The following is a 20867-nucleotide window of genomic DNA, read 5'->3' as shown; positions in this document are numbered from 1 at the left end:
GAGGTTGGGGCAAGTACTTTATGGAGGTTGTGACATTAGGGAAGTGTAACCATAATATGTATATGCTAATGTTAAGGTGAAAAGCATCAAATAAGTTGGGTGGTAAAACCACAGAAAAATCTATTTTTTCAATAGTACAGCCTTCAATTTTTATAGAAAGCAGAGTATTAAGGAGAGAAAAAGAATTAAACAAGATGTAGTACCCTTTGCTTAAATTAAATATTTTTACTGAAAAAATAGGGGCAACAATTAGGTTGTGTAAGTTCTATAACTTCCATATAAATTTGCAGATCATAGCTTGCTATTTACACTCAGAATGTTTAGTTTGTCATGTTTCCTTTGCCTAAGAATTATGTACATATTTGTATTAATTAACTTGCTCTGTACATGTCCACTTCTTGAAAATAATTTATCTGTTAAAATGAATTTGGGCAATATTGAATACCACTATGAAACAAATGAGCAACGGTTGCCCCTATTTTTTCAGTAAAAATATTTAATTTAAGCAAAGGGTACTACATCTTGTTTAATTCTTTTTCTCTCCTTAATACTCTGCTTTCTGCAAAAATTGAAGGCTGTACTATTGAAAAAATAGATTTTTCTGTGGTTTTACCACCCAACTTATTAAAAGAAGCAGTTTGTTTTTATTTTTACGTATGCAACATTTTTCATTCGCAACATTTTTTTTTCGGAGCATTTTTTTTGTACGTGTTCTCGAACCTCCGTGTTCAGTCGGAGAGTAAAGTTTGCATGACTATGTCACCTATTTCACGTCATGTCTATTTTGGTCGGGATAACCAAACCAACCAACCAACCATCCCACCATTTATTCAAGACATATGCCCATACCGTAAAAAACACCCGGGTTTTACCCGGTATATTAGTTAAATACATAAACTGTGGCTAAATTTGCATATGTACAGAGGAAACTTTCTGGTATAGTTTAGTTAGTTAGACGCGTATCTAGATTTCACATGTACCGTAAAGAACACCCGGGTTTTACCCGGTATATTATTAACTAAAGTGTGACTAAATTTGCATAAGAAGAGAGGAAATCTTCTGGTACAGTGAGTGAGAAGTTTAGTTAGTTAGACGTGTATTTATGTAGATTTTTCATATACTGTAAAAAAAACACCCGTGTTTTACCCGGTATTTTGACTAAATTTGCATATGAGGAAACTAATTCCTCACTTTCTGGTAGATGTTTAGTTAGAAAAGCGTATCTAGATTTTTGCGAGGACCGTATCTGTTCTTGTTCTTGAAGATTATTTGCTAATCTTGTCCCCCTGCTTTTGAAATCATGGATGGGTTGGGTTGAGATGAAGTGAGGAAAAGATATATAAGTAAGCAGACGAACGCTTATAATAAGGAATTTGGAGAGTTTTTAACAAGTGGATTGGATACCATAAAGTGTTTAAACTTGTACTTTATCTTTTTAAATACGTGATATACGCTCATTCCTCTGGGTGCACGAAAATATTTCGTCTCGAGACTTATCTCAGTTCAGGATCAGGATCACACAAAACGGGACAGTGATTCGGAAAAGGGAGCATTTGGATTCTGGATTTTTGGTTTTTTCGCGACAAAAAATTTAATTATTGAAGGAATTTTGAGAAAAATAGTGTTTTTTTCTGAGAGGTGAATCTGTGAAAGTTAAAAAGTAGATTATGACCATGTCGCCAGACGAAGAGCAAGAAATTGCGTTAGGTCGACCCACCAAATTCAAGCCGGATTGGCCCCCACAACCCTCCCAAACTCCGCTCCCCAAAGTTTTCTCCAAGTGTTCGGAAAGTAAGAATTCTGGAAAATATTAGTAATTTTTGAACGGGTAATTTAGAAGAATTATGACCAGAGGAGGGTTACATATTTGTTTTTAAGCTTCTCATTTTTTGACGACCCACGACCAAATTTTGCGGGTGTGTTCCTTAACTCGCATAGATTACAAAAATTTCAAAATATCTTTCACAAACTAGAACATATTTCGAGGTTTTCAGAAATATAAATACTTCCGCTATTATTTAAAAAATACGGAAATAATTCACATACTAAAAAAATTCATATATTTTGTAAATATTTAAATGACACGAGAAGAAATTTGCATGCTCAAAGAAATTTGCATGCTCAAAGAAATTTGCATGCTCAAAGAAATTTGCCCACAAAAAATCCAGCATCATATTCTGAAATATACAAATTTTGCGACAACTTTATATTTTTTTCGTACATATTTCATAAATATTTTGACGTTCTTTTCGTAAATACATATCCGAACTTTGATTATAGAATTCAAGAAGGTGTCCTGGCCCCCAAAGGATGACGAGTCTCAACCGGTCGACCAGCCCGTGTCGCTGGTTCAACTGCAGGACGAAATGCAGATGAATGACGAGCGTTGGAAACCCTGCGGAACGTACAAGGCCGCCCCCACCATTTACGCCGAACAACCCGCACAGCTCAACGAAGACGTCTGGCCACCACCGGAAGGAATTGGTGAGACAGCGTCGTTTTTAGCGTGGTGACTCATCCCCAAAATCAACACATTTTCAATCATTTCTCGGCTCCGGCAATTTATGTATTCTAAAATTCTAGAGAACGAATTTGTAGGAAGTCTTCAGAATAATTAGAACTCATCACTAAAATTAGCACATTTTTAGTAACGTTTCGGTTCTGGGAACTTATTTTAAAATTCTGGACGACAAATTTGTAGTCAGTGAGTTGATTAATGGAATGGCGTTGAGTTTTTTGAGCCAGTTTCGACGAGTTCCAATTTTTCTGAAGGCTTCTTAAACTTGAGATCTCCTCCTTCAAAAAGGGTCAAAATCTGGAGTATATATTTTCAAAAAATTGGGAACGACCTCTGCTCTACAAATTTGTCGTCCAAACTTTCAAAATAAATTCCCAGAGCGTAGAAATGATTTAAAATATCCTGATTTTGAGTCTCACAAACGCTAAGAAAATACTCATATAAAATTCATACGTAAAATAACTGATCATTTTAGACACGAGCGAACGCGTCATTCACGACGCGTCCCGACCAAAACGCGCCATCCGCGATTACACGGTCTTCTTCAGCAAGAACAAGGCTCCCGAGGGGGGGAAAAGCTATAAAGTTCCGCCCGGAACGTTGCACGTGGTCGCGGAACGGGGCGTGCTGTCCTTCGAAAATGTGGACATTGGGAAAGGCACGCTCGCCGAGGTTGGACCGGATGGTCAACCCTTCAAACCAGGTCAACAACAGCAACAGCAGCAACCACCACCAAAAGGACCACAGGCCCCAAATAGGAACGCGCAACAGCAGCAGCCCGCTCGTCGCCCGGTCCCAGCAGCAGCGCCACCACCGCAAGAATCTGACGAGGAAGAAGAAGAAGAAGAGGAGGAGGAGGATTCGGAAGCGTCACTTTAAATTTTTGACAGATACAATTAATTAATTAAATTAATTATTAAGCTATAAGCAGAGTAAGTATTTAGTGATATGTATAGGATTTAGATCAAAGGTCGACGCCGACGCCAATTTTAATAGTTTTTGGGCGGCGCCGCGTAAAATCCTACCGGCGACGTACGATCTGCGACGGCGGCGCGGCGCGGCGTCGACCTCGGATTTAGGTAATTTCACTTCTTGAAAACCCAACCAACTGTATTCACTTCAAATCAGTTAAATATTTTTAGCTTGTATTAATTAAATAAATGCTTAATTTTTAGCTTGGTTAAAATACTTGAAATATATTTTGTAGTAGGAAGAAAATTATAACTATAACGTTATTTGCTATGCTATGCATCATTTATATGTGTATGCACGTGGGGATTATGACGACTTTGTTGCAATTAATTAGCTAATTAATTATGACGCATTAATGCGAGAATTTGCGCATATCATGGCGAAAAGAGAGAAGATAATGGCAAACTTTTCGCAAATTTAAGACCACTTAATTTGGAAAATGTGCCCCATTTACATTTTGGTTTTGACTTCCACTTGAACTGCTTTTAAATAAACTGTAATTTGAGATTATTATAGAGTTAAATGCTTTTTAATTTCCTAATACCTTTGTCTGAACTTTAGATTAATTAATTATTGTTCGTTAATTAACCATTAAGTAATTTTGTAGGTTATCTGTTTATGTAAATATAGACAGCCAGCGCTTATACGTGACCTTATCAGTCAGTTAGGTAATTTTATCAAATGAGCCAACTACACATCCTGCCTTGTAAGAATAAGAATTGATTGAAATTAATTATGCAATAAAACTGAATCTTCTAGAGTTTTAGGGGAACCAATTACGTCGTGAAATTCCATTTATTTATGGCTTATCTTGATAATAATAAAGCTCTATAACTGTCATCCACTCATTTACATATTAGTTTACCCTAATATTTCTTGATAAACTGAACACGATCAAAGTTTTTGAGCTGAATGGAACTTTTTTTGGCTGCTACTAACTGATTATAAAATGTTTCTAAAGTTAACTCTGAAGGATTTACTACATATTTAATAATGGGCTAAAGATAAGTATTCATTATCCACCAAATCCACCCCCACCACCGCGACTCCTTTCTTTCGCGAGGCGGTTGGCGTACGCTTTGGATACGGCGTTCCAAGAATCCATGTAGCGATCCATGCACATCGCGATGCATTTTTGTTCACCGCTATCCAGAGCTGGGAATAGATAAGATAGATCAGATAAGAAGAGTGGTTAATTTTTGTATTGTTTTCAGTTATTAACGTAGGACTCGCAAAAATCAGCACATTTCTAATCATTTCTCTGCTCTGGGAATTTATTTTAAAATTCTGGACGACTCATTTGTTGAGCAGGGAGTTTCCAATTTTTAAAAATATACACCCCTGATTTTGACACTTTTTGAACAAGGAGATCTCAAGTTTATAAAGCCTTCAGAAAAATTGGAACTGGCCTAAAAAAACTCATCGCCATTCCATTAATTAATCAACTCACTGACGGCAAATTTGTCGCCCAGAATTTTAACTACATTGGTATTCCCAGAGCCGAGAAAAATGAGTAGAAATGTGCTAATTTTGACAAGTTTGGCGATAAATCGTCGCGATCGATTCCTACGTTAATAGTGAATAGAATTTTATTGTTAGATGAAAATGCTTACATGATCCTGGTTTGACTATGCACTTTTTAAAACATTTATCCGTCATTTTCTGCAACAAGGGAACAATTGATATTCGTTAATTTTAGTGAACTTGTTAATAATGTTCATAATGCACTGATATTAAAATAAAATTTACGCTAATAAGTTCTTGCGCATTGACTATTGCAATTTGGGCTTTGACTTGATCCATTAATTCATCTTTATTCGCCATTTTAAACGGAGGATTACGTTTCTGAAATTTAGAAATAGTTTTGTTAGTTTGGATCCATTAAACCATGAGTATTTAAGTTTTAAAACTATGTATATTAAAAATTTTAATTTAAAATACTGTTTCTTTTTACTTTCTATTGATGAATTGATTCACGTTATTTCTTATTTAGTTATCTCAACGATGATAAGACAGCTTCTACAAATTTTAAAATAACAAGTAAATAGAATTTCATTGCAATTAAATTAAAATATTTTACAAATCAGTTAAATTGAAATTAACTTACTTTTTTAGAGAATTCCAAAAATGTCAAGTTTTATACCGAGCTAAAACAACTAACCGGTCAATCCACACAATTCCTCGACTATCAAGAAATGTTACGAGAACAGTTAAATTTTCAAAAATTATTAAATTTGTCAACAATTAAGTTATTAAGTGCCGGCAATGTAAAGAGCACGTTGCAGCAGAAAATCTCTCCCAAAAAATCTGAACTGGAGCGGGCAGCTTGACTCCAGTAATAGATTTCCAGATAAAATTGGATTAAAAAAATAAAAATTTAGATTTCCAAGTTTCGGATAGGTGATTATATAAAATAAAATTTTAATTTTGTCGTACTTATCAAAGGCTTATCATTTACATAACACCATCACTTAAGTGTAATTATCTAATAAAAATGCTGCACCGAACTCTTCTCCGTAGTGCAACTATTACTCTGCGTAATTCCAAATTTCAAAAATTACAAAATGCGGATAACTTCTTATCGTCCCCCAAAGTTTTTTCACGGCTCTCGTCCCACTTTACATACGTTCCGGACACGGTGTCCCCCTCGGAGGGGGAAACCGTTCGGATGAACATGTTTCAAGCGATTAATAACGCGATGGATATTGCAATGACGAGCGATCCGAGTGCAGGTAAGTGTTTAAATTGGTTTAATTAATTGGTGATAAACACAATTTAATTAATTATTTATGTAGTAATCTTTGGGGAGGACGTCGCCTTCGGTGGGGTGTTCAGGTGTACATTAAATCTACAAGAGAAACACGGCAAGGATCGCGTCTTCAACACGCCACTGTGCGAGCAAGGAATTGGTGAGACCTAATTTCAATTAGTTAATTAATTGGGGTCTATGTTTTTTAACTGAAATTCTTTATTAATAATCCACTACCACAGCTGGATTTGCTATCGGTCTTGCGGTCTCGGGGAGCACAGCAATTGCAGAGATTCAGTTTGCCGACTATATTTTCCCAGCGTTTGACCAGCTAGTTAATGAGGTCCGGTCAAACTTGATTAACTACTAAATTAACTACTAGGAAATTAGATCACTTACAATTCACAGCGTATGCTGTCCAATTTTGAGCAAATTAGTGTCACTCGAACACAAATTTAATGGGTATGAAATTTGCAAAAGGCATGATCTTACGTTTGGCGCAGATATTTGTGGGAGAAAATGTAGCCCTAAAGTTAACAAATTTTGCACTTTCCAAATTTACTGTGCGTATTCTCCTCTTCGGGTGCAAACCTCTTCGCTAAACGTGCCCATTGGGAGATAGCGTCTTTCGCAAATTTCATCCTAATTAAATTCGCGATCGATTGACCCTAACTTGCTCAAAATTGGACAGCTACACTGGGAGACCTCCATTGTAACTTCGAATGACTAATTTTAGGCTGCCAAATTCCGATACCGATGCGGAAACCAATTTGATTGTGGAAAAATGACGATCCGTTCCCCTTGTTCAGCCGTCGGACACGGTGCTTTGTACCACAGCCAGTCTCCGGAGGCCTACTTTGCCCACACGCCCGGCCTGAAGGTGGTAATTCCTCGCAGCGCGGTGAAAGCGAAGGGTCTCCTCCTCTCCTGCATTCGCTCCCCGGACCCCTGCATCTTTTTCGAACCAAAGATATTGTACAGAACGGCGGTGGAAATGGTCCCCTCGAAAGACTATGAGCACCCCATCGGCAAGGCGGACATTCTCATTGAGGGGGATACAGTAACTTTGGTGGGATGGGGGACACAGGTTGGTTATCTTATCCGTTGTGGACTGTATTTTATGATAACTGATAACCGCTTTTGTGCAGGTTCACGTTTTGCGAGAAGTCGCCCAACTAGCGCAAGATAGACTGAATGTTTCCTGCGAAGTGATAGATCTCGTCACAATTGCGCCGTGGGATAAGGAGACGATTTATAATGTGAGGATAACTAACGTAGAACGAAGACTCTGCATCAAAATTGACACATTTTTAATGATTTCTCTGCTCTGGGAATTTATTTTAAAATTCTGGAAAAATTTGTAGTCAGTGAGTTGATTAATGGAATGGCGTTGGGGTTTTGAGCCAATTTCGACGAGTTCCAATTTTTCTGAAGGCTTCCTAAACTTGAAATCTCCTTCGAAATGTGTCGAAATCTGGAGTGTATATTTTAAATAAATTGACAACGACCTGCTCTACAAATTTTTGTCCTCCAGAATTTTAAAATAAATTCCCAGAGCCGAGAAATGGTTAAAAATGTGCTGATTTTGACGATGAGTATCGTATCCTTTGTTAATTGACGTTAATTAATTAATGATAAAACCTAATTCCTTGATTTTTCCATAGTCGGTCAAAAAAACGGGCCGCCTCGTCATTGCACACGAGGCTCCATTAACTTCCGGATTTGGTGCTGAAATTGCTGCTTCCGTACAGAAGGACTGCTTCCTCCAACTTGAAGCGCCCGTGCAGCGCGTGGCTGGACACGACACCCCGTTTCCCCATGTTTTCGAACCTTTCTACCTTCCCGATAAATGGAGGTGTTTGGAAGCTGTGAGGGTCGCGGTGGAATTCTAATTGACAATACATAAAACCTGCCTCAAACAAACTGCCAGTCAGGGAAAGAGTCAAGGACGAAGTAGAAGACGAATCTTCATCATCATGATGTCAATAGTTAACTAATTAGTACAACAATTAAGCCATGACGAAACGAAGGAATATTAACTCTGAACTAAATATGTACTTCCATTGTGATTAAATTTTAAATAACCAAATCAATGACAGCTATTTAGCTTTAAAATATAATCATTCATTAATTAATAGTGCTTTCTTCATCAGTTATCTCGAACGGATGGAAATATATTTTTCTAAATAGATTATATAGAATCGACATACATTCGGCGTATAAAAATTCCAGATAATTAGTTTATTAATTTTTTGATTGTATGTAAAAGTGCACAGTAAATAAGAAATATAAGAAATCTTACAAACAACACGCCGTCGTAAAATACTTCATATGACTAATTAATGATAAGCGCATTAGTTTAGTAAGTAAATAATACTTAATTGTTTATCACAAGGAAATTAATTTTAAAAAAACACCATATTTTTTATGCATGTATTTTGATAATTACAAAAAAAGGTTATACAAAATCATGGAATGGACGGATGAAATTACATAAATAAGCATTCTGCATAATTTTAATTACTCAATTAGATAATTACTTGATTATGTTGACGAAATGGTCACATTCCGACATTCCAATTGCATCCGAAGCTAGCGAGATGTCCTGCGTGATGTCGTCGTTGTCCACTTCGAGATCCAGCGAAACCACGTCGGACGTGGAGGCGGCGGATTTTTTCCCGTCAGTCGACTTGACATCGTCTTCTTCTTCGTCGGACGGTGGTGGGGGTGGGCGTGAAGATGGTTCGACTGGAGGTGGAGGAGGTGACGACTCAGATTTCTTCGGTAACGAGATCGACGCCGAGGACCAACTGGATTCCGGACTTTCGTCGTGTTCTTGTTCGTGATGGGGTTGCTGTTTTGAGAAGAAATTCCGTTCCGGTTCTCCCCCCGACTTGAGAATGGTGAACGTTTTGTCCGTCGTGGGCAGGGAGGATGATAAGGGTGTCGATAAGGGCGTCGTCGTGACTTGTTGCTGCTGCTCCCACGTGCGAGATGGCGTATTATCATTGTCATTAATTGGTGTCGATGTAGTGAACGCGATCAGATTACTGTCCGATGAAGGTTTTGATGGTGGTCCTACGCCTGCTGGCGTCTTGAAGAGGGATGATTCGTCCTGGAGAGTTTTGTCGGATTTCGTGGGAGTCTCCTCCATCGTGTCGTCATTTCCGACATATGCAAGTAATAAATCTTCAAAGCTTTCCTTCTTCTTGGAGGAAGAAATAGAAAGAGGAAATTTGTCCCCGGAAGTGGGTTTTTCTTGTTCTTGCGATTTTTGTGGTCGGATCGGGAGTTTTGTAATGCTGGAGGCGACCGGAGTCGAGAGTGGGGAACCGGTCAAGAGATCGCCGGAAGGAGGGAGGAGAAGATTCCTGTTTACGAGGGGTATCGGAGTCTCGACATCTTTTAAGATGGTTTCCGGTTCTTCTTGTAAGGTGAACGTTTCATTGGGAATTTGCTCGATAATTTTGTCCTCTTTGTGCTCATTTGGTAGGGTGTCGTCGAAGGTTAAATCGAAATCGGCCGATTTATCATTGAGATTTGGTGACTTATTGTCCAGATTTGACGACTTCTTGTCATCTTTTTGTCGTAGAGAGGCAAACATGTCGACAAGTGGTGGAGGAGATTCGTCGTCACTGTTCCTTTCTGTCGGGGTCACTTCGACCGGGGTTTCGGAGAGCAGGACGCCGGCCGTACTCTTCATGCCGACCCACTGAAGATAATCGTAAATCTGAGAAAGGATTTCTTTGTCGGCGCGGTCTGGAATAATCTGTCAACAAAATTACGCCAAAATTTTAACTATTTGTCGTCATGATTAACTATTTCTTAATCAAAATCATCACAATTATGTCAAATTTTAAGTCAACTGTTACTCACATAACTGGTCAACCTCGTTTTAACCGTGTCGAACAAATATTTGGAAATTTCGCCCTTGACCTGCGCCATAAATCCGGTGGATTTCATGTATCGGAGGGCTTCCTCGTGAAATGATGCGTCATACGAGATGAAGGACTCTTCGTCGCCATTGTCATTGTCAGAATGAGAGGACATTGTTCTTTCGCCGGGTTGTTGTCCACTTTCCGCAATGTTTTTAATGATGGGGATCGAACGATTGTGGTAGGACGGGAGGATTGGCGAAATTGGGGGGGAGGAGAACGTCAAGTCTTCGGAACAGTATACTTCTGCAAGTTTTTGATGGAATGGAGACGAAAATGGGGGCGGCTTGGTGGGGGAAGAGTTCTGGAAAGAATAAGAAATTTTAAATGATGACAAGATTAGTTAAATTATCTAAATTAGCAGTGTTTTCAAAATTGTTTTCTGTGAAAATGGTCCGTATTTGGATTTACCTTATCCAGACAAACCAGTTATCACTCTATGGATCGTTTAATTAGCAATAATTAATTAAGTTCAAACGTATTTATGCAAAACACGTTTTAAATGACGAGATTAGTGAAATTATCTAAATAAGCGAATAACAGCAGTTTAACAGCGTTTTTGAAATTGTTTACCTTATCAAAAGCCGGATACGGATCGATTAATTGTCAATAATTAATTAATTACAATTAAACTGGTGAAGAAGTGGATGTCAATAAATACTGGACAATTCGGCTGTCTGTCAGTTCTTGCCTCACATTTCTCACCTTTTTAAGTACCTGTCTCACTTTTACCTGTGTCTCAGCCTAATTGAAATTCTCAATCTCAATTTGCCTCACCGATCAGATAACTATTTTGGATAACCACTTAACATATTAAATACTCACCCCACAAGCATCGTTCTCGGGAACTTCCTTTGTCCCGTTATTGTTCTGTGTCTCGTTCTTTGACAAACTCTTCGATGGGTTATCTTCCGTACATTCTTGTACTAGTGGGGACCCTTCCTCGGACGACATTTTTATATCCGTTAATTTGTCTCTCAATTAATTAATGACCCTGTTTAATTAATTAGAGGCAATTCTGATGGAAAGGAAGAGAAAAAAATTTGTAAGCAAAAAAAATACGAGGAAACTTGTGTAGCAACGCGCATTTTCTTACAAAAAAATTATGCAAATCGATTGAAAAAGTTTTTGATTATGAAACTCTGAAGATACGAATGAATACGATGATAACTAAAAATTAGTAATAGTAATTATGCATATTGTGCATTTTTATGCATAAATTAAACCTTATCAAATCAGCCAATTTTTTCCATAAGCGAATTAAAATCGACAAAAGTCCAGTTCTTTACGAATTAAATAATTTTAGAATGAAAAAAAAAATTTAGAATGTATATAAATTAAAAATTCATAAACTTCTAAATAATAGATAATATTTTATTTTTGCAAGTATAATTTCACATAAATTAGATCTCATCAAGTCACTAATTAATGATTAATATGGGTCAATTTAGAGAGTTCAAGTCAAGACTAAAATTGACAAAAATTTGACAAAAGCAACTTTACTTTTCTCGGAATGAAAAATGAAATATATAATTTTAGAATGTATTTTTTAACTAAAATTTCATGAGGTGCTAAATAATTAATAATTTAATTATACATAATTTTACATCAATTAAATCTAATCAAATCATTATCGCTCAATTTGCAGAGTTCAAAATCAAGACTAAAATTCACAAAAATCAACAAAATCAACACTTTTTTTTAACATTTCTCTTAATGAAATACATACATAATTTTAGAATGTAAATAACACGTGTAAAAGTTCATCAACTTTTGAATTCGTCACCTCTCAAAGTTTTCACGAGAATAAAATTAAAATTCACTGAGATTCCCCAATTGTTCTATTTATTTACGATACGACGGCACCTCTTTGTCCTGTTTGGTTCGTGGATGATTTGATGATTTGTATGTGAGAACAACAATTAAGTTATTTGACCGATGACAAATCCTCACCACAAATAAAATTGATCAAATATGTCAGGATTTTCCATTCTGACGCATCCAAAGACTATTTAAATATCTTTGTGACTGAACTGATGATTGATGAATGATGATCAATTGGCCAAATATTGTCCATGCAGACGGATTATGCCCTCCCCACCTCAAATTCGCAAACTAAATATGTATTTAGTTTGCCAAAAATTATGCCAAAAACATTGGACAAAAACATATTATCCCTGTACATAAAATGTGATTGGACATATAAAAAAACTAAAAATTAAACTACTTAAAAAATGAAAATCTGAATTGATAACCAAAAATCGAAAATGCAAACACACGTGTAACAAATGCAACTATTTGTATCAAATATTATTCATTGAAAAATGAAACTTGAAAATGAAAATTTGACCTGATAAGTAACAATGTCATTACAAAATCGGAAATGCAAAGTGCAAACACACGTGTAACAAAACAAACTAACACATTAATATTAATATGCAAATGCGCAATTTGTTCCAAATATTATGCAGTTAATACAAAAACGAGCGTCTACAAAAACATTTTTTCAAGTAAGAAACGTTTTCATGATATTTATTCGATAAGCACACATTCCCCAAAACAATTGGTCGTACCATATTGATACAAATTGTTAACTGTTCCATTGTTCAGTTTCAGTTTACAGGTAACCAAAATAAGTAAGCTGTGATGTTGACATAAAATTTCTAACTGTTCATTTTTTTGCAAGGAATTTTTGCAACATGCATGCATTTCAAACTGGTGAAATGCATATGTAAAATTGCATATTTATCTAAGTAATTCAGTTCAGTAGCGTATAATGCATATCAAAATCTGCACTTATCAAAGACGGCCGCCGATTAAATAATCTCTCACTCACTCACTGTTTTCATGAATATGTAAATAACAATAACAATCAGTTGGTCACTTCCAGGAAATGGGATGCACTATCTGATGTCAACAATTGAATCATAATGATCCTCATGAGCTAAAACTTCATGAACCAAATAAACATCAAATAACTTTGATAAGTATGAAAGGTAATGACATGATAAGTACGAACGAACGACGGTCAACGATACGAATACGATACGATCGTAGTAAAATTGGTGCATGCACTTATCCAGTCTGGAGACACCTTATCGTGTAAATATTCCAGCAAGTGTTCAAATATGGCCAGATCCAGGGCTTATAAATTGTGGGGACTTTTAGTCCTTTATTTTCATTAAGGTTCATGAACTGGGGTAGTGAAAGAACGGTATCTGTAGCTCTCTCGATAAGCGAGTCACTTATCCATCACAACCAATCCTTCTCTTGGTGTGATAAGAAGGGTGCTGCAAATTTTCCCGTAATTTTTACACTACTTTACACATTTTTTTGGAACTTTCTACGGTTTTTGAGCATTTTTTGCACAACTTTCTACAAATTTTCTACGATTTTTCCACAATTTTGTATAATTCTTCAGCAACCTTCTACAATTTTTGACCAATTTCCCTCAATTTCTAACAAGTTTTCTACAATTTGCTACAATTTTTGCACAATTTTCCCCAATTTCTCACAAGTTTTTTTTACAATTTGCTACAATTTTTGCCCAATTTTGCACAAGTTTTCCACAAATTTTTGAGATCCAAAATGTCCTCCCTCTTTCGTCGCCCAACTTTCTCCACCTTCGTCGTGCTGATCTTTCTCCTCCTCACGGAGACTCTCGGTATGCGAATTTTTTGCAAAATATTTCGCGAAATAATTAACTAATCAGTATTTTAAAAAATAGGTCATCCTGCCAGGCGACGGCCTCTGCCAAAAATCATGGACGGGAACCCAGCTCGGCCTGGAGAGTTTCCATATCTCGTTTTACTTGAGGCGTGGCAAGGGGAAGAATCGACGGGAAGGTACGAACCAATTTGTGGCGGAGCGATTTTAAATCCGACGACCATCCTGAGCGCGGCGCATTGTTTTTTATCCGTGCATTCGACAAGCTGGCGCGTCGTCGCGGGAGAGTATGACCTCACCAGGGACGAAGGGACGGAACAGGTATGGAAGTGTTTTTGAAACTGTGGCGTTTTTTTACAGAAAAAAATAAACATCCTTAAAGTTTCTTAAAATCAAGCCAATCGGTCGATGTCAGGTTTTTGTAGAAAATGTGGCGTTTTTTGACAGAAAAAAAACTTCAAAATTTTAAAGTTTCTTAAAAACAAGCCATTCGGTTGATGTAAGGTTTTTGTAATAAATGTAGCGTTTTTTGACAAAAAAAATAACCAAATTTTTAAAGTCTTAAAAACATGAAATTCGGTAAATGTCAGATTTTTGCAGAAAATATGGCGTTCCTTGACAGAAAAAAGAACATCAAAATTTTTATAGTTTCTTAAAAACAAGCCACTCGGTTGATGTCAAGTTTTTTACCAATAAGTGGGTGTAGAATTGAAAAAAAACGTGTGGTGTTTTTTTGTCGATTTGGTTTGAAATTGTACGCAATTTCTGAAGAAAACTGTCCAACTTATTAGTCGTTTTTAGTTTTAGCTGTAAATTAGTAAATAGAAGTAATAGTATAGATTAATTAGTAGAATAGATTGAAGGCTGGTAATTACATTTGCATCATTGCATGTTTGCTATGAAAGGACAAATTTTACTTGGTTTGTTAACGTAGGACCTGATTCAAAATCAGCACGTTTTTAATCATTTTTCGCCTCTGGGAATGTGTTTTAAAATTCTGGACGACAAATTTGTAGAGCAGGAGGAGTTGATATTTTTTCAAGAAATATACACTCCATATTTTGACACTTTTTGAAGGAGTAGATCTCAAGTTCAAGAAGCCTTCAGAAAAATTGGAACTCGTCGAAACTGGGTCAAAAAACTGAACGCCATTCCATTAATCAACTCACTGACTGCGAATTTGTCGTCCAGAATTTTAAAATAAATTCCCAGACGCGAGAAATGATTAAAAATGTGAAAATGTGGATAATTTTGGCGACGAGTTATCAAGTCCTACGTAAAAATTTAACGCATCACTTCCTCACAATTTGCACGTGAGCGTAAATAAATTAAAATTATGACAAACAAAAACTCAAAATTTCCCAACTAAAAAAATCCGCATTATTAAAAATTTGGTAGTATTTCTCTTCAAAAAAACTCGAAATTTCACTTTCCTAAATGCAAACTAGGTCCGCGTCTTGGACCGAATCGTGCTCCGTGAGGGATTCGATTTCGCCACGTACGACAACGACCTCGCCCTCGCCCTCATCTCCGCTGATAACCCGCTCCACCTCGACGGCCTCTTCGCATCCGCCATTTCCCTCCCGTCGTCCTCCTACGACTCGGATCTGGTCGGGAAACTCGGTCGTGTCGCGGGGTGGGGCTCCATGGACGGTTCTGACCTGGATTTTTCCCCCATTTTGAACAAGGTCGACCTCCCCCTGCAATCCGACGAGGTGTGCGAATCCGTCTGGGGCGGGGCGTTCACGGCGGGACAGAAATTGTGCGCGGGGACGCTGGCCGGGGGACGGGACACGTGTCACGGAGATTCCGGCGCCCCCCTCGTGGTGGACGGCGTGGTCGTCGGGATCGTCTCGTTTGGAGAGGGGTGCGGTCAAGTCGACCGTCTCGGCGTGTACGTCAGGGTTTCGCATTACGTGAAGTGGATCCACCATGCGATCAGGTTGATTGAGGAGGAAGGAAATAATTTGTAGGGGGGCAATTCATGTCAATCTTTTTTATAAAATTTTAATTATCTTTTTATTATGCACAAATTCGCGAATTAGTTTAATTTGATAAGTACACATTGATATTAAAAATAAAAATAGCAGCTCGTAATCAAAGTTGTTGACGAGGGAAAGTTTAGCGTAAGATGTTTAGCGTTTAGCGTTTAAGATGTCAATTTATGTAAATTCTACATATTAATAAAATTTTAGTTTACAATTTTCCTTATCTTTCATTTTATTGCACAAATTTGCTAATTAGTTAATGTTATAAGTACTCATCGATATTAAAAATTGTGTAACGCTATCAGGGAAAGTTTAGCATAAATAATTATGTAAGATGTCAATTTATTTAAATTCTATGAATACAATTTTACACATCTTTTTACCCAATTACAAATATATGTATTACATACATACATAAATTCGTTAATTATTTGATGATAAGTGGAGCATAAATCGTTAATAAGATGTCAATTTCAATCTACACCTAATCTGAAACCTTTCTTATCTTTTTACTCAATTATTATTTACACACATCCGCTAAAATTATCTATTTAATGATAAGTGCATCGATAAGTAGTAAGAAGACGTCAATTTGCAATCTAGATATTTATAAAATTCGATTTTACGCAATTACCATTTTTCCATATCCGCTAACTATTTGATATGATAAGTGCATCGATATTTAAAAAAACGACAACCGTAGCGACCCATTTTTAGATAAGTATTTGCATATTATTATGAAAACTTTAGCATGAATAATTACCTAGAAAGATGCCAATTTCAAGTCTATTAATAAATAAAGTTTTACGCAATTATTGTTATTACACACATCCGCTAATTACCAATGTGATGATAAGTGCATCGATAAGAACGAAAATAAAGGCAGCAGCAGCAGCGACCTGGACCTGACCCATTTTTAGATAGATACGTACGTACATACTTACTTTCATATGTAACAACTTGCGTACTTTGTATATAACATAACATGCTTATCATTCAAGTACTACTAGTTTTCAGAGAGAGACGACAATGGCTGATAAGTACGACGCAATGATAAGCACCACCACCACGGACGACGAGTAAATGAACCGACAAACGTTTACTAACGGACAGACATTATAATTAATTGTTAAACATGTACGTTTGCGACGTCATGCAAATTTGCAAGCTTTAATAACGCGTCGTTTTTCAGAGAATTACACGCATCGGCGTCGGTTGGTTGGTCAGTCCGACGTGCGACTGTCATGTGTATGTATGCCTCAGGATTTCATCACTTTCAGCGAATCTGGCTTATCCAGCCTGGTATTTGTTGTTGTGTGGCTGTGACATTTAACTGAAAATGGGGAATCTCTGGGTGTACATATGTAGATTAGTGCGTGAAATGGGTTATTGCATCGCAGATTGTACGGAAATGTATGTATGTAAGTATGTACATACGTACGTGCACAGAGTTCAAGTAATTATTACCATACTGTCAGATAAGGGAGGGATAACCTATGGATGGACGGAGAGGAAGATTAAATGTTAACCATGAAAGATAAGCAGGGCAAACTTGACACTCTCTCCTCCACTCCACAGGACACACGGCATGACACAAAGTAACAAATAAAATGTAGGCAAATAAGATACGTACATGTGCATGTAATTCATAGAAATCTGCATATGTAATGTAGGGCAAAAGTCATCCCGAGAAGGTGTAAATGCAAAATTTTTGGAACAATTTTGGTGGCAAAGCTTATTGGTTCAGTTATGTATGATGACTAACAATTAGAGGTCGCCCAGCGTATGCTCGATGATTTTGGGCAAATTAGGGTGGGTCAATCGATGACAAATTTAATTAGGATGAAATTTGCGAAATACACGATCACGTTTGGCAGAGATGTTTGCATCCGAAGAGGAGAAAATTTGGAAAGTGCAAAATTTGTCGACTTTAAGGCGTGTTTTTCTCCTCCTCGGATGCAAATATCTTTGCCAAACGTGCCCATTCGGAGATCGCGTCCTTCGCAAATTTCATCCTAATTAAATTTGCCATCGATTGCCATAAATTTGCTCAAAATCGGATCGCATACGCTGGGAGACGTCCATTCTGAGTCTTTTTGCATCATTAAAATCGGGCGTAGCTGGATTTGCGGTATACCTACGCGTTTTACATGGAAATCCAATTTCCTGCAGGTGTGACGTCATGACAAAGAACTCGTCACAACGCTGGAGCGGACGGACGAATGGAGGATTTATTAATTTAAATATGTATATGTGCTTATCATTCTGCTCTGTCCCGCACACTTATCTATCCATCCTAACCTAACCCGTCAAACCACTTGATATCCCATGTTTTCCATACGTCGTTTTCAGATAAAAAGTCCATACAAGTCGGGATTCAGTCTCATTCACGTACGTACAACGTTTGCTCATGCAAGCGATCTCGTACTTTCCCCACCAACAAATTTCCGACAAGTTTGATCATGAACTTCTCATCGTCTACTCAAAAGAGTCTCAAAAATGGCACAGGTTTTTTCACAATTCTGCTGCTAATTGTGCAATTAGGTAAGTCATTTTTAATGAATTAAGGTATTTAGTGCAGAAGTCAACGCCGAGTAATTTTGCGGCGGCGGTGGTGCCTATTTTGGCGATTTTTTGGCTGCGTCGGGGGCGACGGCGGTGTACAATTGGTGGCGTTGACCTCTGATTTACTCACTATTTTTTGCAAACAAGACTAATTTGCAATTTATTTACGGTCATTTTGTTTGCAAAAAAGACTAATTTGGTATTAATTTACCATCATTTTTTGTAAAAAAATAGACTAATTTGCTATTTATTTCTCATAGTTTTTTTGCAAAAAATGCCAATTTACAATTTAATTCTCATCATTATTTTTGCAAACAAGGCAAATTTGCAATTTATGTATGCCGCATAATTTTTTTGCAAAAAAGACTAAACTTTCCAATTCATTTCTCATCATTATTTGCATATTAAAATACTAATTCGCAATTTTTTTTGCCAACTTTTTAGCCTGCTCAGCCCCAAGTATAGGCCGCATAATGGGGGGTCAGCCCGCCTCTCCGGGGGAATTTCCGTACCAAGTCTCCATCCAAGCGTATGACAGGGCGAGTCGTGACTTTATTCCGATCTGCGGTGGCGTCATCTTGAACCCGACGACCGTTTTGTCCGCTGCACATTGCACCCTCGTCGACCCGGACGGTCTTTATCGGGTAGTTGCTGGAGAACACGACCTCTCCTCGGATAATGAGGGGACGGAACAATTCAGAACGGTGGAACATGTGGTAAGAGAGCAAAAATTAGTTATGATGCAAATGGGGAAGTTGATTTCAATGATTTCCTCTTTAAAATTATTAACTACAATTTTAACATGTAGCGCAAATGAGAGATTTCGTCGTTAAAATTTTAAATTATTTTTGTAACAAGTGGCGCAAATGGGAGATTTCCTCATTCAAATTTTAAATTATTTTTGTAAAATGTGGCGGAAATTGGAGATTTCCACTTGAATTTTGTATTTTTTGTAACACGTGGCGCAAATGGGAGATTTTGTTTAAAATTACCAATAATTTTTGTAACACGTGGCGAAAATGGGGGATTTCCTCTTTAAAATTATACATTTTTTTGTGTAACACGTGGCGCAAATATGCGATTTTCTCTTAAAAATTATAAATAAATATTTTATTTAACACGTGTCGCAAATGTGACATTACTAAAAATTTCCTTTTTACAATGACTCCTTATTTTAACACGTGGCGCAAACGACAACTTACTAAAATCTCCTTTTCCTCTTCTTCCTCCAGGTAATCCACAACGGTTTTGACGATTTCGCCTACTACAACGACATCGCCCTCTACTTCCTCTCGCCCAACAGCCCCCTCGTCTTCACCGACTCTGTCGGACCGGTGGCGCTGCCCCCTTCGTCGTACGAGGGGCGGGGTTCCGCCATCGTGGCGGGATGGGGGGTCACCTCCGACGCCATGTTGCAACCCATCGTGGGCGACACGCATTCCGGTGGAGGGAGCAACACCCTGAACAAATTGACCATTCCGTTCTACCTGGACGAAAAGTGTGGCGACATTTACGGTGAAGATTTCGTGTCGAGTATGATGCTCTGCGCAGGGAATTTGGACGGAGGACAGGACGCATGCGCGGGGGATTCGGGGGGCGGTTTGGTCTCGTTCTATTCGGGGGAGAAGATCGTGGCAGGGCTGGTGAGCTGGGGGCCGGGGTCGGGGTGTGGGCAGCAGGGTTATCTGGGGGTTTATACGAAAGTGGCAAAATATGTGGAGTGGATTAATTACGTGATGAAAGTGTTGGGTCATGAACACTAATTGATAATTAGTTAAATTGTTAATTAGTTTGCTAATTATGTATATTTTTTACGTTTGGTTGCTAAAAGTGGATCTGATTTAGTTTATGTTTGTTTTTTTATTATGTAAATTATTTATGGGGATGAAATAAACTTGATACTCAAGAAAGCGATTTTAGCATAATTTTGTAAATTTCGGAGGGGGAGAAAGTCATGCCATTTTTTCGCAAGCTGTTTAATAAATGACAGGAGATTGATTGTTTAAAATAGGTATGCAAATTATGATTATAACAAAAGAGACGGGTAATTAAACTTGATACTACAAAAGCATGGGCAGTTTTGGCATATTTTACGCAAATTATGAAAGAGAAACTTGAAGCTAAAAAATGATGAGCAATTTTTACCGACATTTTGCAAATTTCTACGGAAATGAAAGTTAGTGTTAATCGATAATGACAGTTTTTCTTCCTCAGATTAATAAATGACAGATTTTTAATGATGACTAATCATCCGTCTGACCCCAAACTTAACAAACAAGGAAGTCGCCAAGAGTAAAAGTAAAACGGCATCGCAAATTTGGGCCAGACGACACTCCAGCTTTCCAGACATGCAAAAAACAATCCTGCGAATAATAATAACACGAAATTTGAGGCATGAGCTCATCATCCAACAAATTAGTCATCTTCCACCAATTGTGACTATAAACGAAAAGAGTAAATAATAGGATTACTCA

At 37.5% G+C, this 20867-nt stretch overlaps 6 protein-coding genes across 7 annotated transcripts; 4 read left to right on the top strand and 2 right to left on the bottom strand.

The window, feature by feature from the left end:
* Positions 1 to 1361: 1361 nt before the first annotated feature.
* On the top strand, positions 1362 to 4262 carry LOC110862202 (nucleolin). Its single transcript, XM_022111381.2, has 3 exons — positions 1362 to 1791; positions 2281 to 2484; positions 2994 to 4262. The coding sequence occupies exons 1-3, from the start codon at positions 1668 to 1670 to the stop codon at positions 3395 to 3397; spliced, it is 732 nt and encodes a 243-aa protein (XP_021967073.1). The 5' UTR covers positions 1362 to 1667; the 3' UTR covers positions 3398 to 4262.
* On the bottom strand, positions 4247 to 5789 carry LOC110862203 (mitochondrial import inner membrane translocase subunit Tim13-like). 2 transcript variants are annotated; one of them, XM_035845312.1, is made up of 5 exons: positions 5598 to 5789; positions 5445 to 5509; positions 5240 to 5335; positions 5104 to 5152; positions 4247 to 4645 (listed from the first exon to the last, which is right to left on the bottom strand). In XM_035845312.1, the coding sequence occupies exons 3-5, from the start codon at positions 5312 to 5314 to the stop codon at positions 4506 to 4508; spliced, it is 264 nt and encodes an 87-aa protein (XP_035701205.1). In that variant the 5' UTR covers positions 5315 to 5335; positions 5445 to 5509; positions 5598 to 5789; the 3' UTR covers positions 4247 to 4505. The 2 variants fall into 2 exon arrangements, with proteins under 2 accessions (XP_035701205.1, XP_035701206.1); XM_035845313.1 differs by lacking the exon at positions 5445 to 5509 and having other exon boundaries at positions 5598 to 5780.
* Positions 5790 to 5815: 26 nt separating this feature from the next.
* On the top strand, positions 5816 to 8547 carry LOC110862199 (2-oxoisovalerate dehydrogenase subunit beta, mitochondrial). The gene is made up of 6 exons (XM_022111378.2): positions 5816 to 6222; positions 6286 to 6399; positions 6482 to 6582; positions 6976 to 7326; positions 7388 to 7498; positions 7904 to 8547. Exons 1-6 carry the CDS (start codon positions 5985 to 5987, stop codon positions 8129 to 8131), a joined length of 1143 nt encoding a protein of 380 aa, XP_021967070.1. The 5' UTR covers positions 5816 to 5984; the 3' UTR covers positions 8132 to 8547.
* Positions 8454 to 10877, bottom strand: LOC110862198 (nuclear pore complex protein DDB_G0274915). Its single transcript, XM_022111377.2, has 3 exons — positions 10748 to 10877; positions 10116 to 10478; positions 8454 to 10008 (listed from the first exon to the last, which is right to left on the bottom strand). The coding sequence occupies exons 2-3, from the start codon at positions 10287 to 10289 to the stop codon at positions 8776 to 8778; spliced, it is 1407 nt and encodes a 468-aa protein (XP_021967069.1). The 5' UTR covers positions 10290 to 10478; positions 10748 to 10877; the 3' UTR covers positions 8454 to 8775.
* Positions 10878 to 13231: 2354 nt separating this feature from the next.
* Positions 13232 to 16042, top strand: LOC110862201 (trypsin-3). The gene is made up of 3 exons (XM_022111380.2): positions 13232 to 13838; positions 13902 to 14161; positions 15289 to 16042. Exons 1-3 carry the CDS (start codon positions 13763 to 13765, stop codon positions 15811 to 15813), a joined length of 861 nt encoding a protein of 286 aa, XP_021967072.1. The 5' UTR covers positions 13232 to 13762; the 3' UTR covers positions 15814 to 16042.
* A 2177-nt stretch (positions 16043 to 18219) lies between these two features.
* Positions 18220 to 20303, top strand: LOC110862200 (trypsin-1). The gene is made up of 3 exons (XM_022111379.2): positions 18220 to 18372; positions 18838 to 19109; positions 19626 to 20303. The coding sequence occupies exons 1-3, from the start codon at positions 18291 to 18293 to the stop codon at positions 20154 to 20156; spliced, it is 885 nt and encodes a 294-aa protein (XP_021967071.1). The 5' UTR covers positions 18220 to 18290; the 3' UTR covers positions 20157 to 20303.
* The last annotated feature ends 564 nt before the right edge of the window (positions 20304 to 20867 follow it).

The sequence above is a fragment of the Folsomia candida genome, unplaced genomic scaffold, assembly GCF_002217175.1.
Source record: "Folsomia candida strain VU population unplaced genomic scaffold, ASM221717v1 Fcan01_Sc050, whole genome shotgun sequence".
Lineage (NCBI taxonomy): Eukaryota > Metazoa > Arthropoda > Collembola > Entomobryomorpha > Isotomidae > Folsomia > Folsomia candida.
Note: the sequence above shows the minus strand (reverse complement) of the source record. Positions and strands in the feature narration are given on the sequence as shown.

What these genes read in the sequence shown, in the direction of transcription:
- LOC110862202 (XM_022111381.2), top strand. Translation starts at nt 1,668, where the DNA reads ATGACCATGTCGCCAGACGAAGAGCAAGAAATTGCGTTAGGTCGACCC. An exon ending in TTTCTCCAAGTGTTCGGAAA is followed by an intron (nt 1,792 to 2,280) that starts GTAAGAATTCTG and finishes CTTTGATTATAG; the next exon opens with AATTCAAGAAGGTGTCCTGG. An exon ending in GCCACCACCGGAAGGAATTG is followed by an intron (nt 2,485 to 2,993) that starts GTGAGACAGCGT and finishes TGATCATTTTAG; the next exon opens with ACACGAGCGAACGCGTCATT.
- LOC110862203 (XM_035845312.1), bottom strand. Translation starts at nt 5,314, where the DNA reads ATGGCGAATAAAGATGAATTAATGGATCAAGTCAAAGCCCAAATTGCA. An exon ending in ATGCGCAAGAACTTATTAGC is followed by an intron (nt 5,153 to 5,239) that starts GTAAATTTTATT and finishes CCCTTGTTGCAG; the next exon opens with AAAATGACGGATAAATGTTT. An exon ending in CATAGTCAAACCAGGATCAT is followed by an intron (nt 4,646 to 5,103) that starts GTAAGCATTTTC and finishes ATCTATTCCCAG; the next exon opens with CTCTGGATAGCGGTGAACAA.
- LOC110862199 (XM_022111378.2), top strand. Translation starts at nt 5,985, where the DNA reads ATGCTGCACCGAACTCTTCTCCGTAGTGCAACTATTACTCTGCGTAAT. An exon ending in ACTGTGCGAGCAAGGAATTG is followed by an intron (nt 6,400 to 6,481) that starts GTGAGACCTAAT and finishes CCACTACCACAG; the next exon opens with CTGGATTTGCTATCGGTCTT. An exon ending in ATAAGGAGACGATTTATAAT is followed by an intron (nt 7,499 to 7,903) that starts GTGAGGATAACT and finishes ATTTTTCCATAG; the next exon opens with TCGGTCAAAAAAACGGGCCG.
- LOC110862198 (XM_022111377.2), bottom strand. Translation starts at nt 10,289, where the DNA reads ATGTCCTCTCATTCTGACAATGACAATGGCGACGAAGAGTCCTTCATC. An exon ending in AAACGAGGTTGACCAGTTAT is followed by an intron (nt 10,009 to 10,115) that starts GTGAGTAACAGT and finishes TTTTGTTGACAG; the next exon opens with ATTATTCCAGACCGCGCCGA.
- LOC110862201 (XM_022111380.2), top strand. Translation starts at nt 13,763, where the DNA reads ATGTCCTCCCTCTTTCGTCGCCCAACTTTCTCCACCTTCGTCGTGCTG. An exon ending in CCTCCTCACGGAGACTCTCG is followed by an intron (nt 13,839 to 13,901) that starts GTATGCGAATTT and finishes TTTAAAAAATAG; the next exon opens with GTCATCCTGCCAGGCGACGG. An exon ending in GGGACGAAGGGACGGAACAG is followed by an intron (nt 14,162 to 15,288) that starts GTATGGAAGTGT and finishes AATGCAAACTAG; the next exon opens with GTCCGCGTCTTGGACCGAAT.
- LOC110862200 (XM_022111379.2), top strand. Translation starts at nt 18,291, where the DNA reads ATGAACTTCTCATCGTCTACTCAAAAGAGTCTCAAAAATGGCACAGGT. An exon ending in GCTGCTAATTGTGCAATTAG is followed by an intron (nt 18,373 to 18,837) that starts GTAAGTCATTTT and finishes CCAACTTTTTAG; the next exon opens with CCTGCTCAGCCCCAAGTATA. An exon ending in TCAGAACGGTGGAACATGTG is followed by an intron (nt 19,110 to 19,625) that starts GTAAGAGAGCAA and finishes TTCTTCCTCCAG; the next exon opens with GTAATCCACAACGGTTTTGA.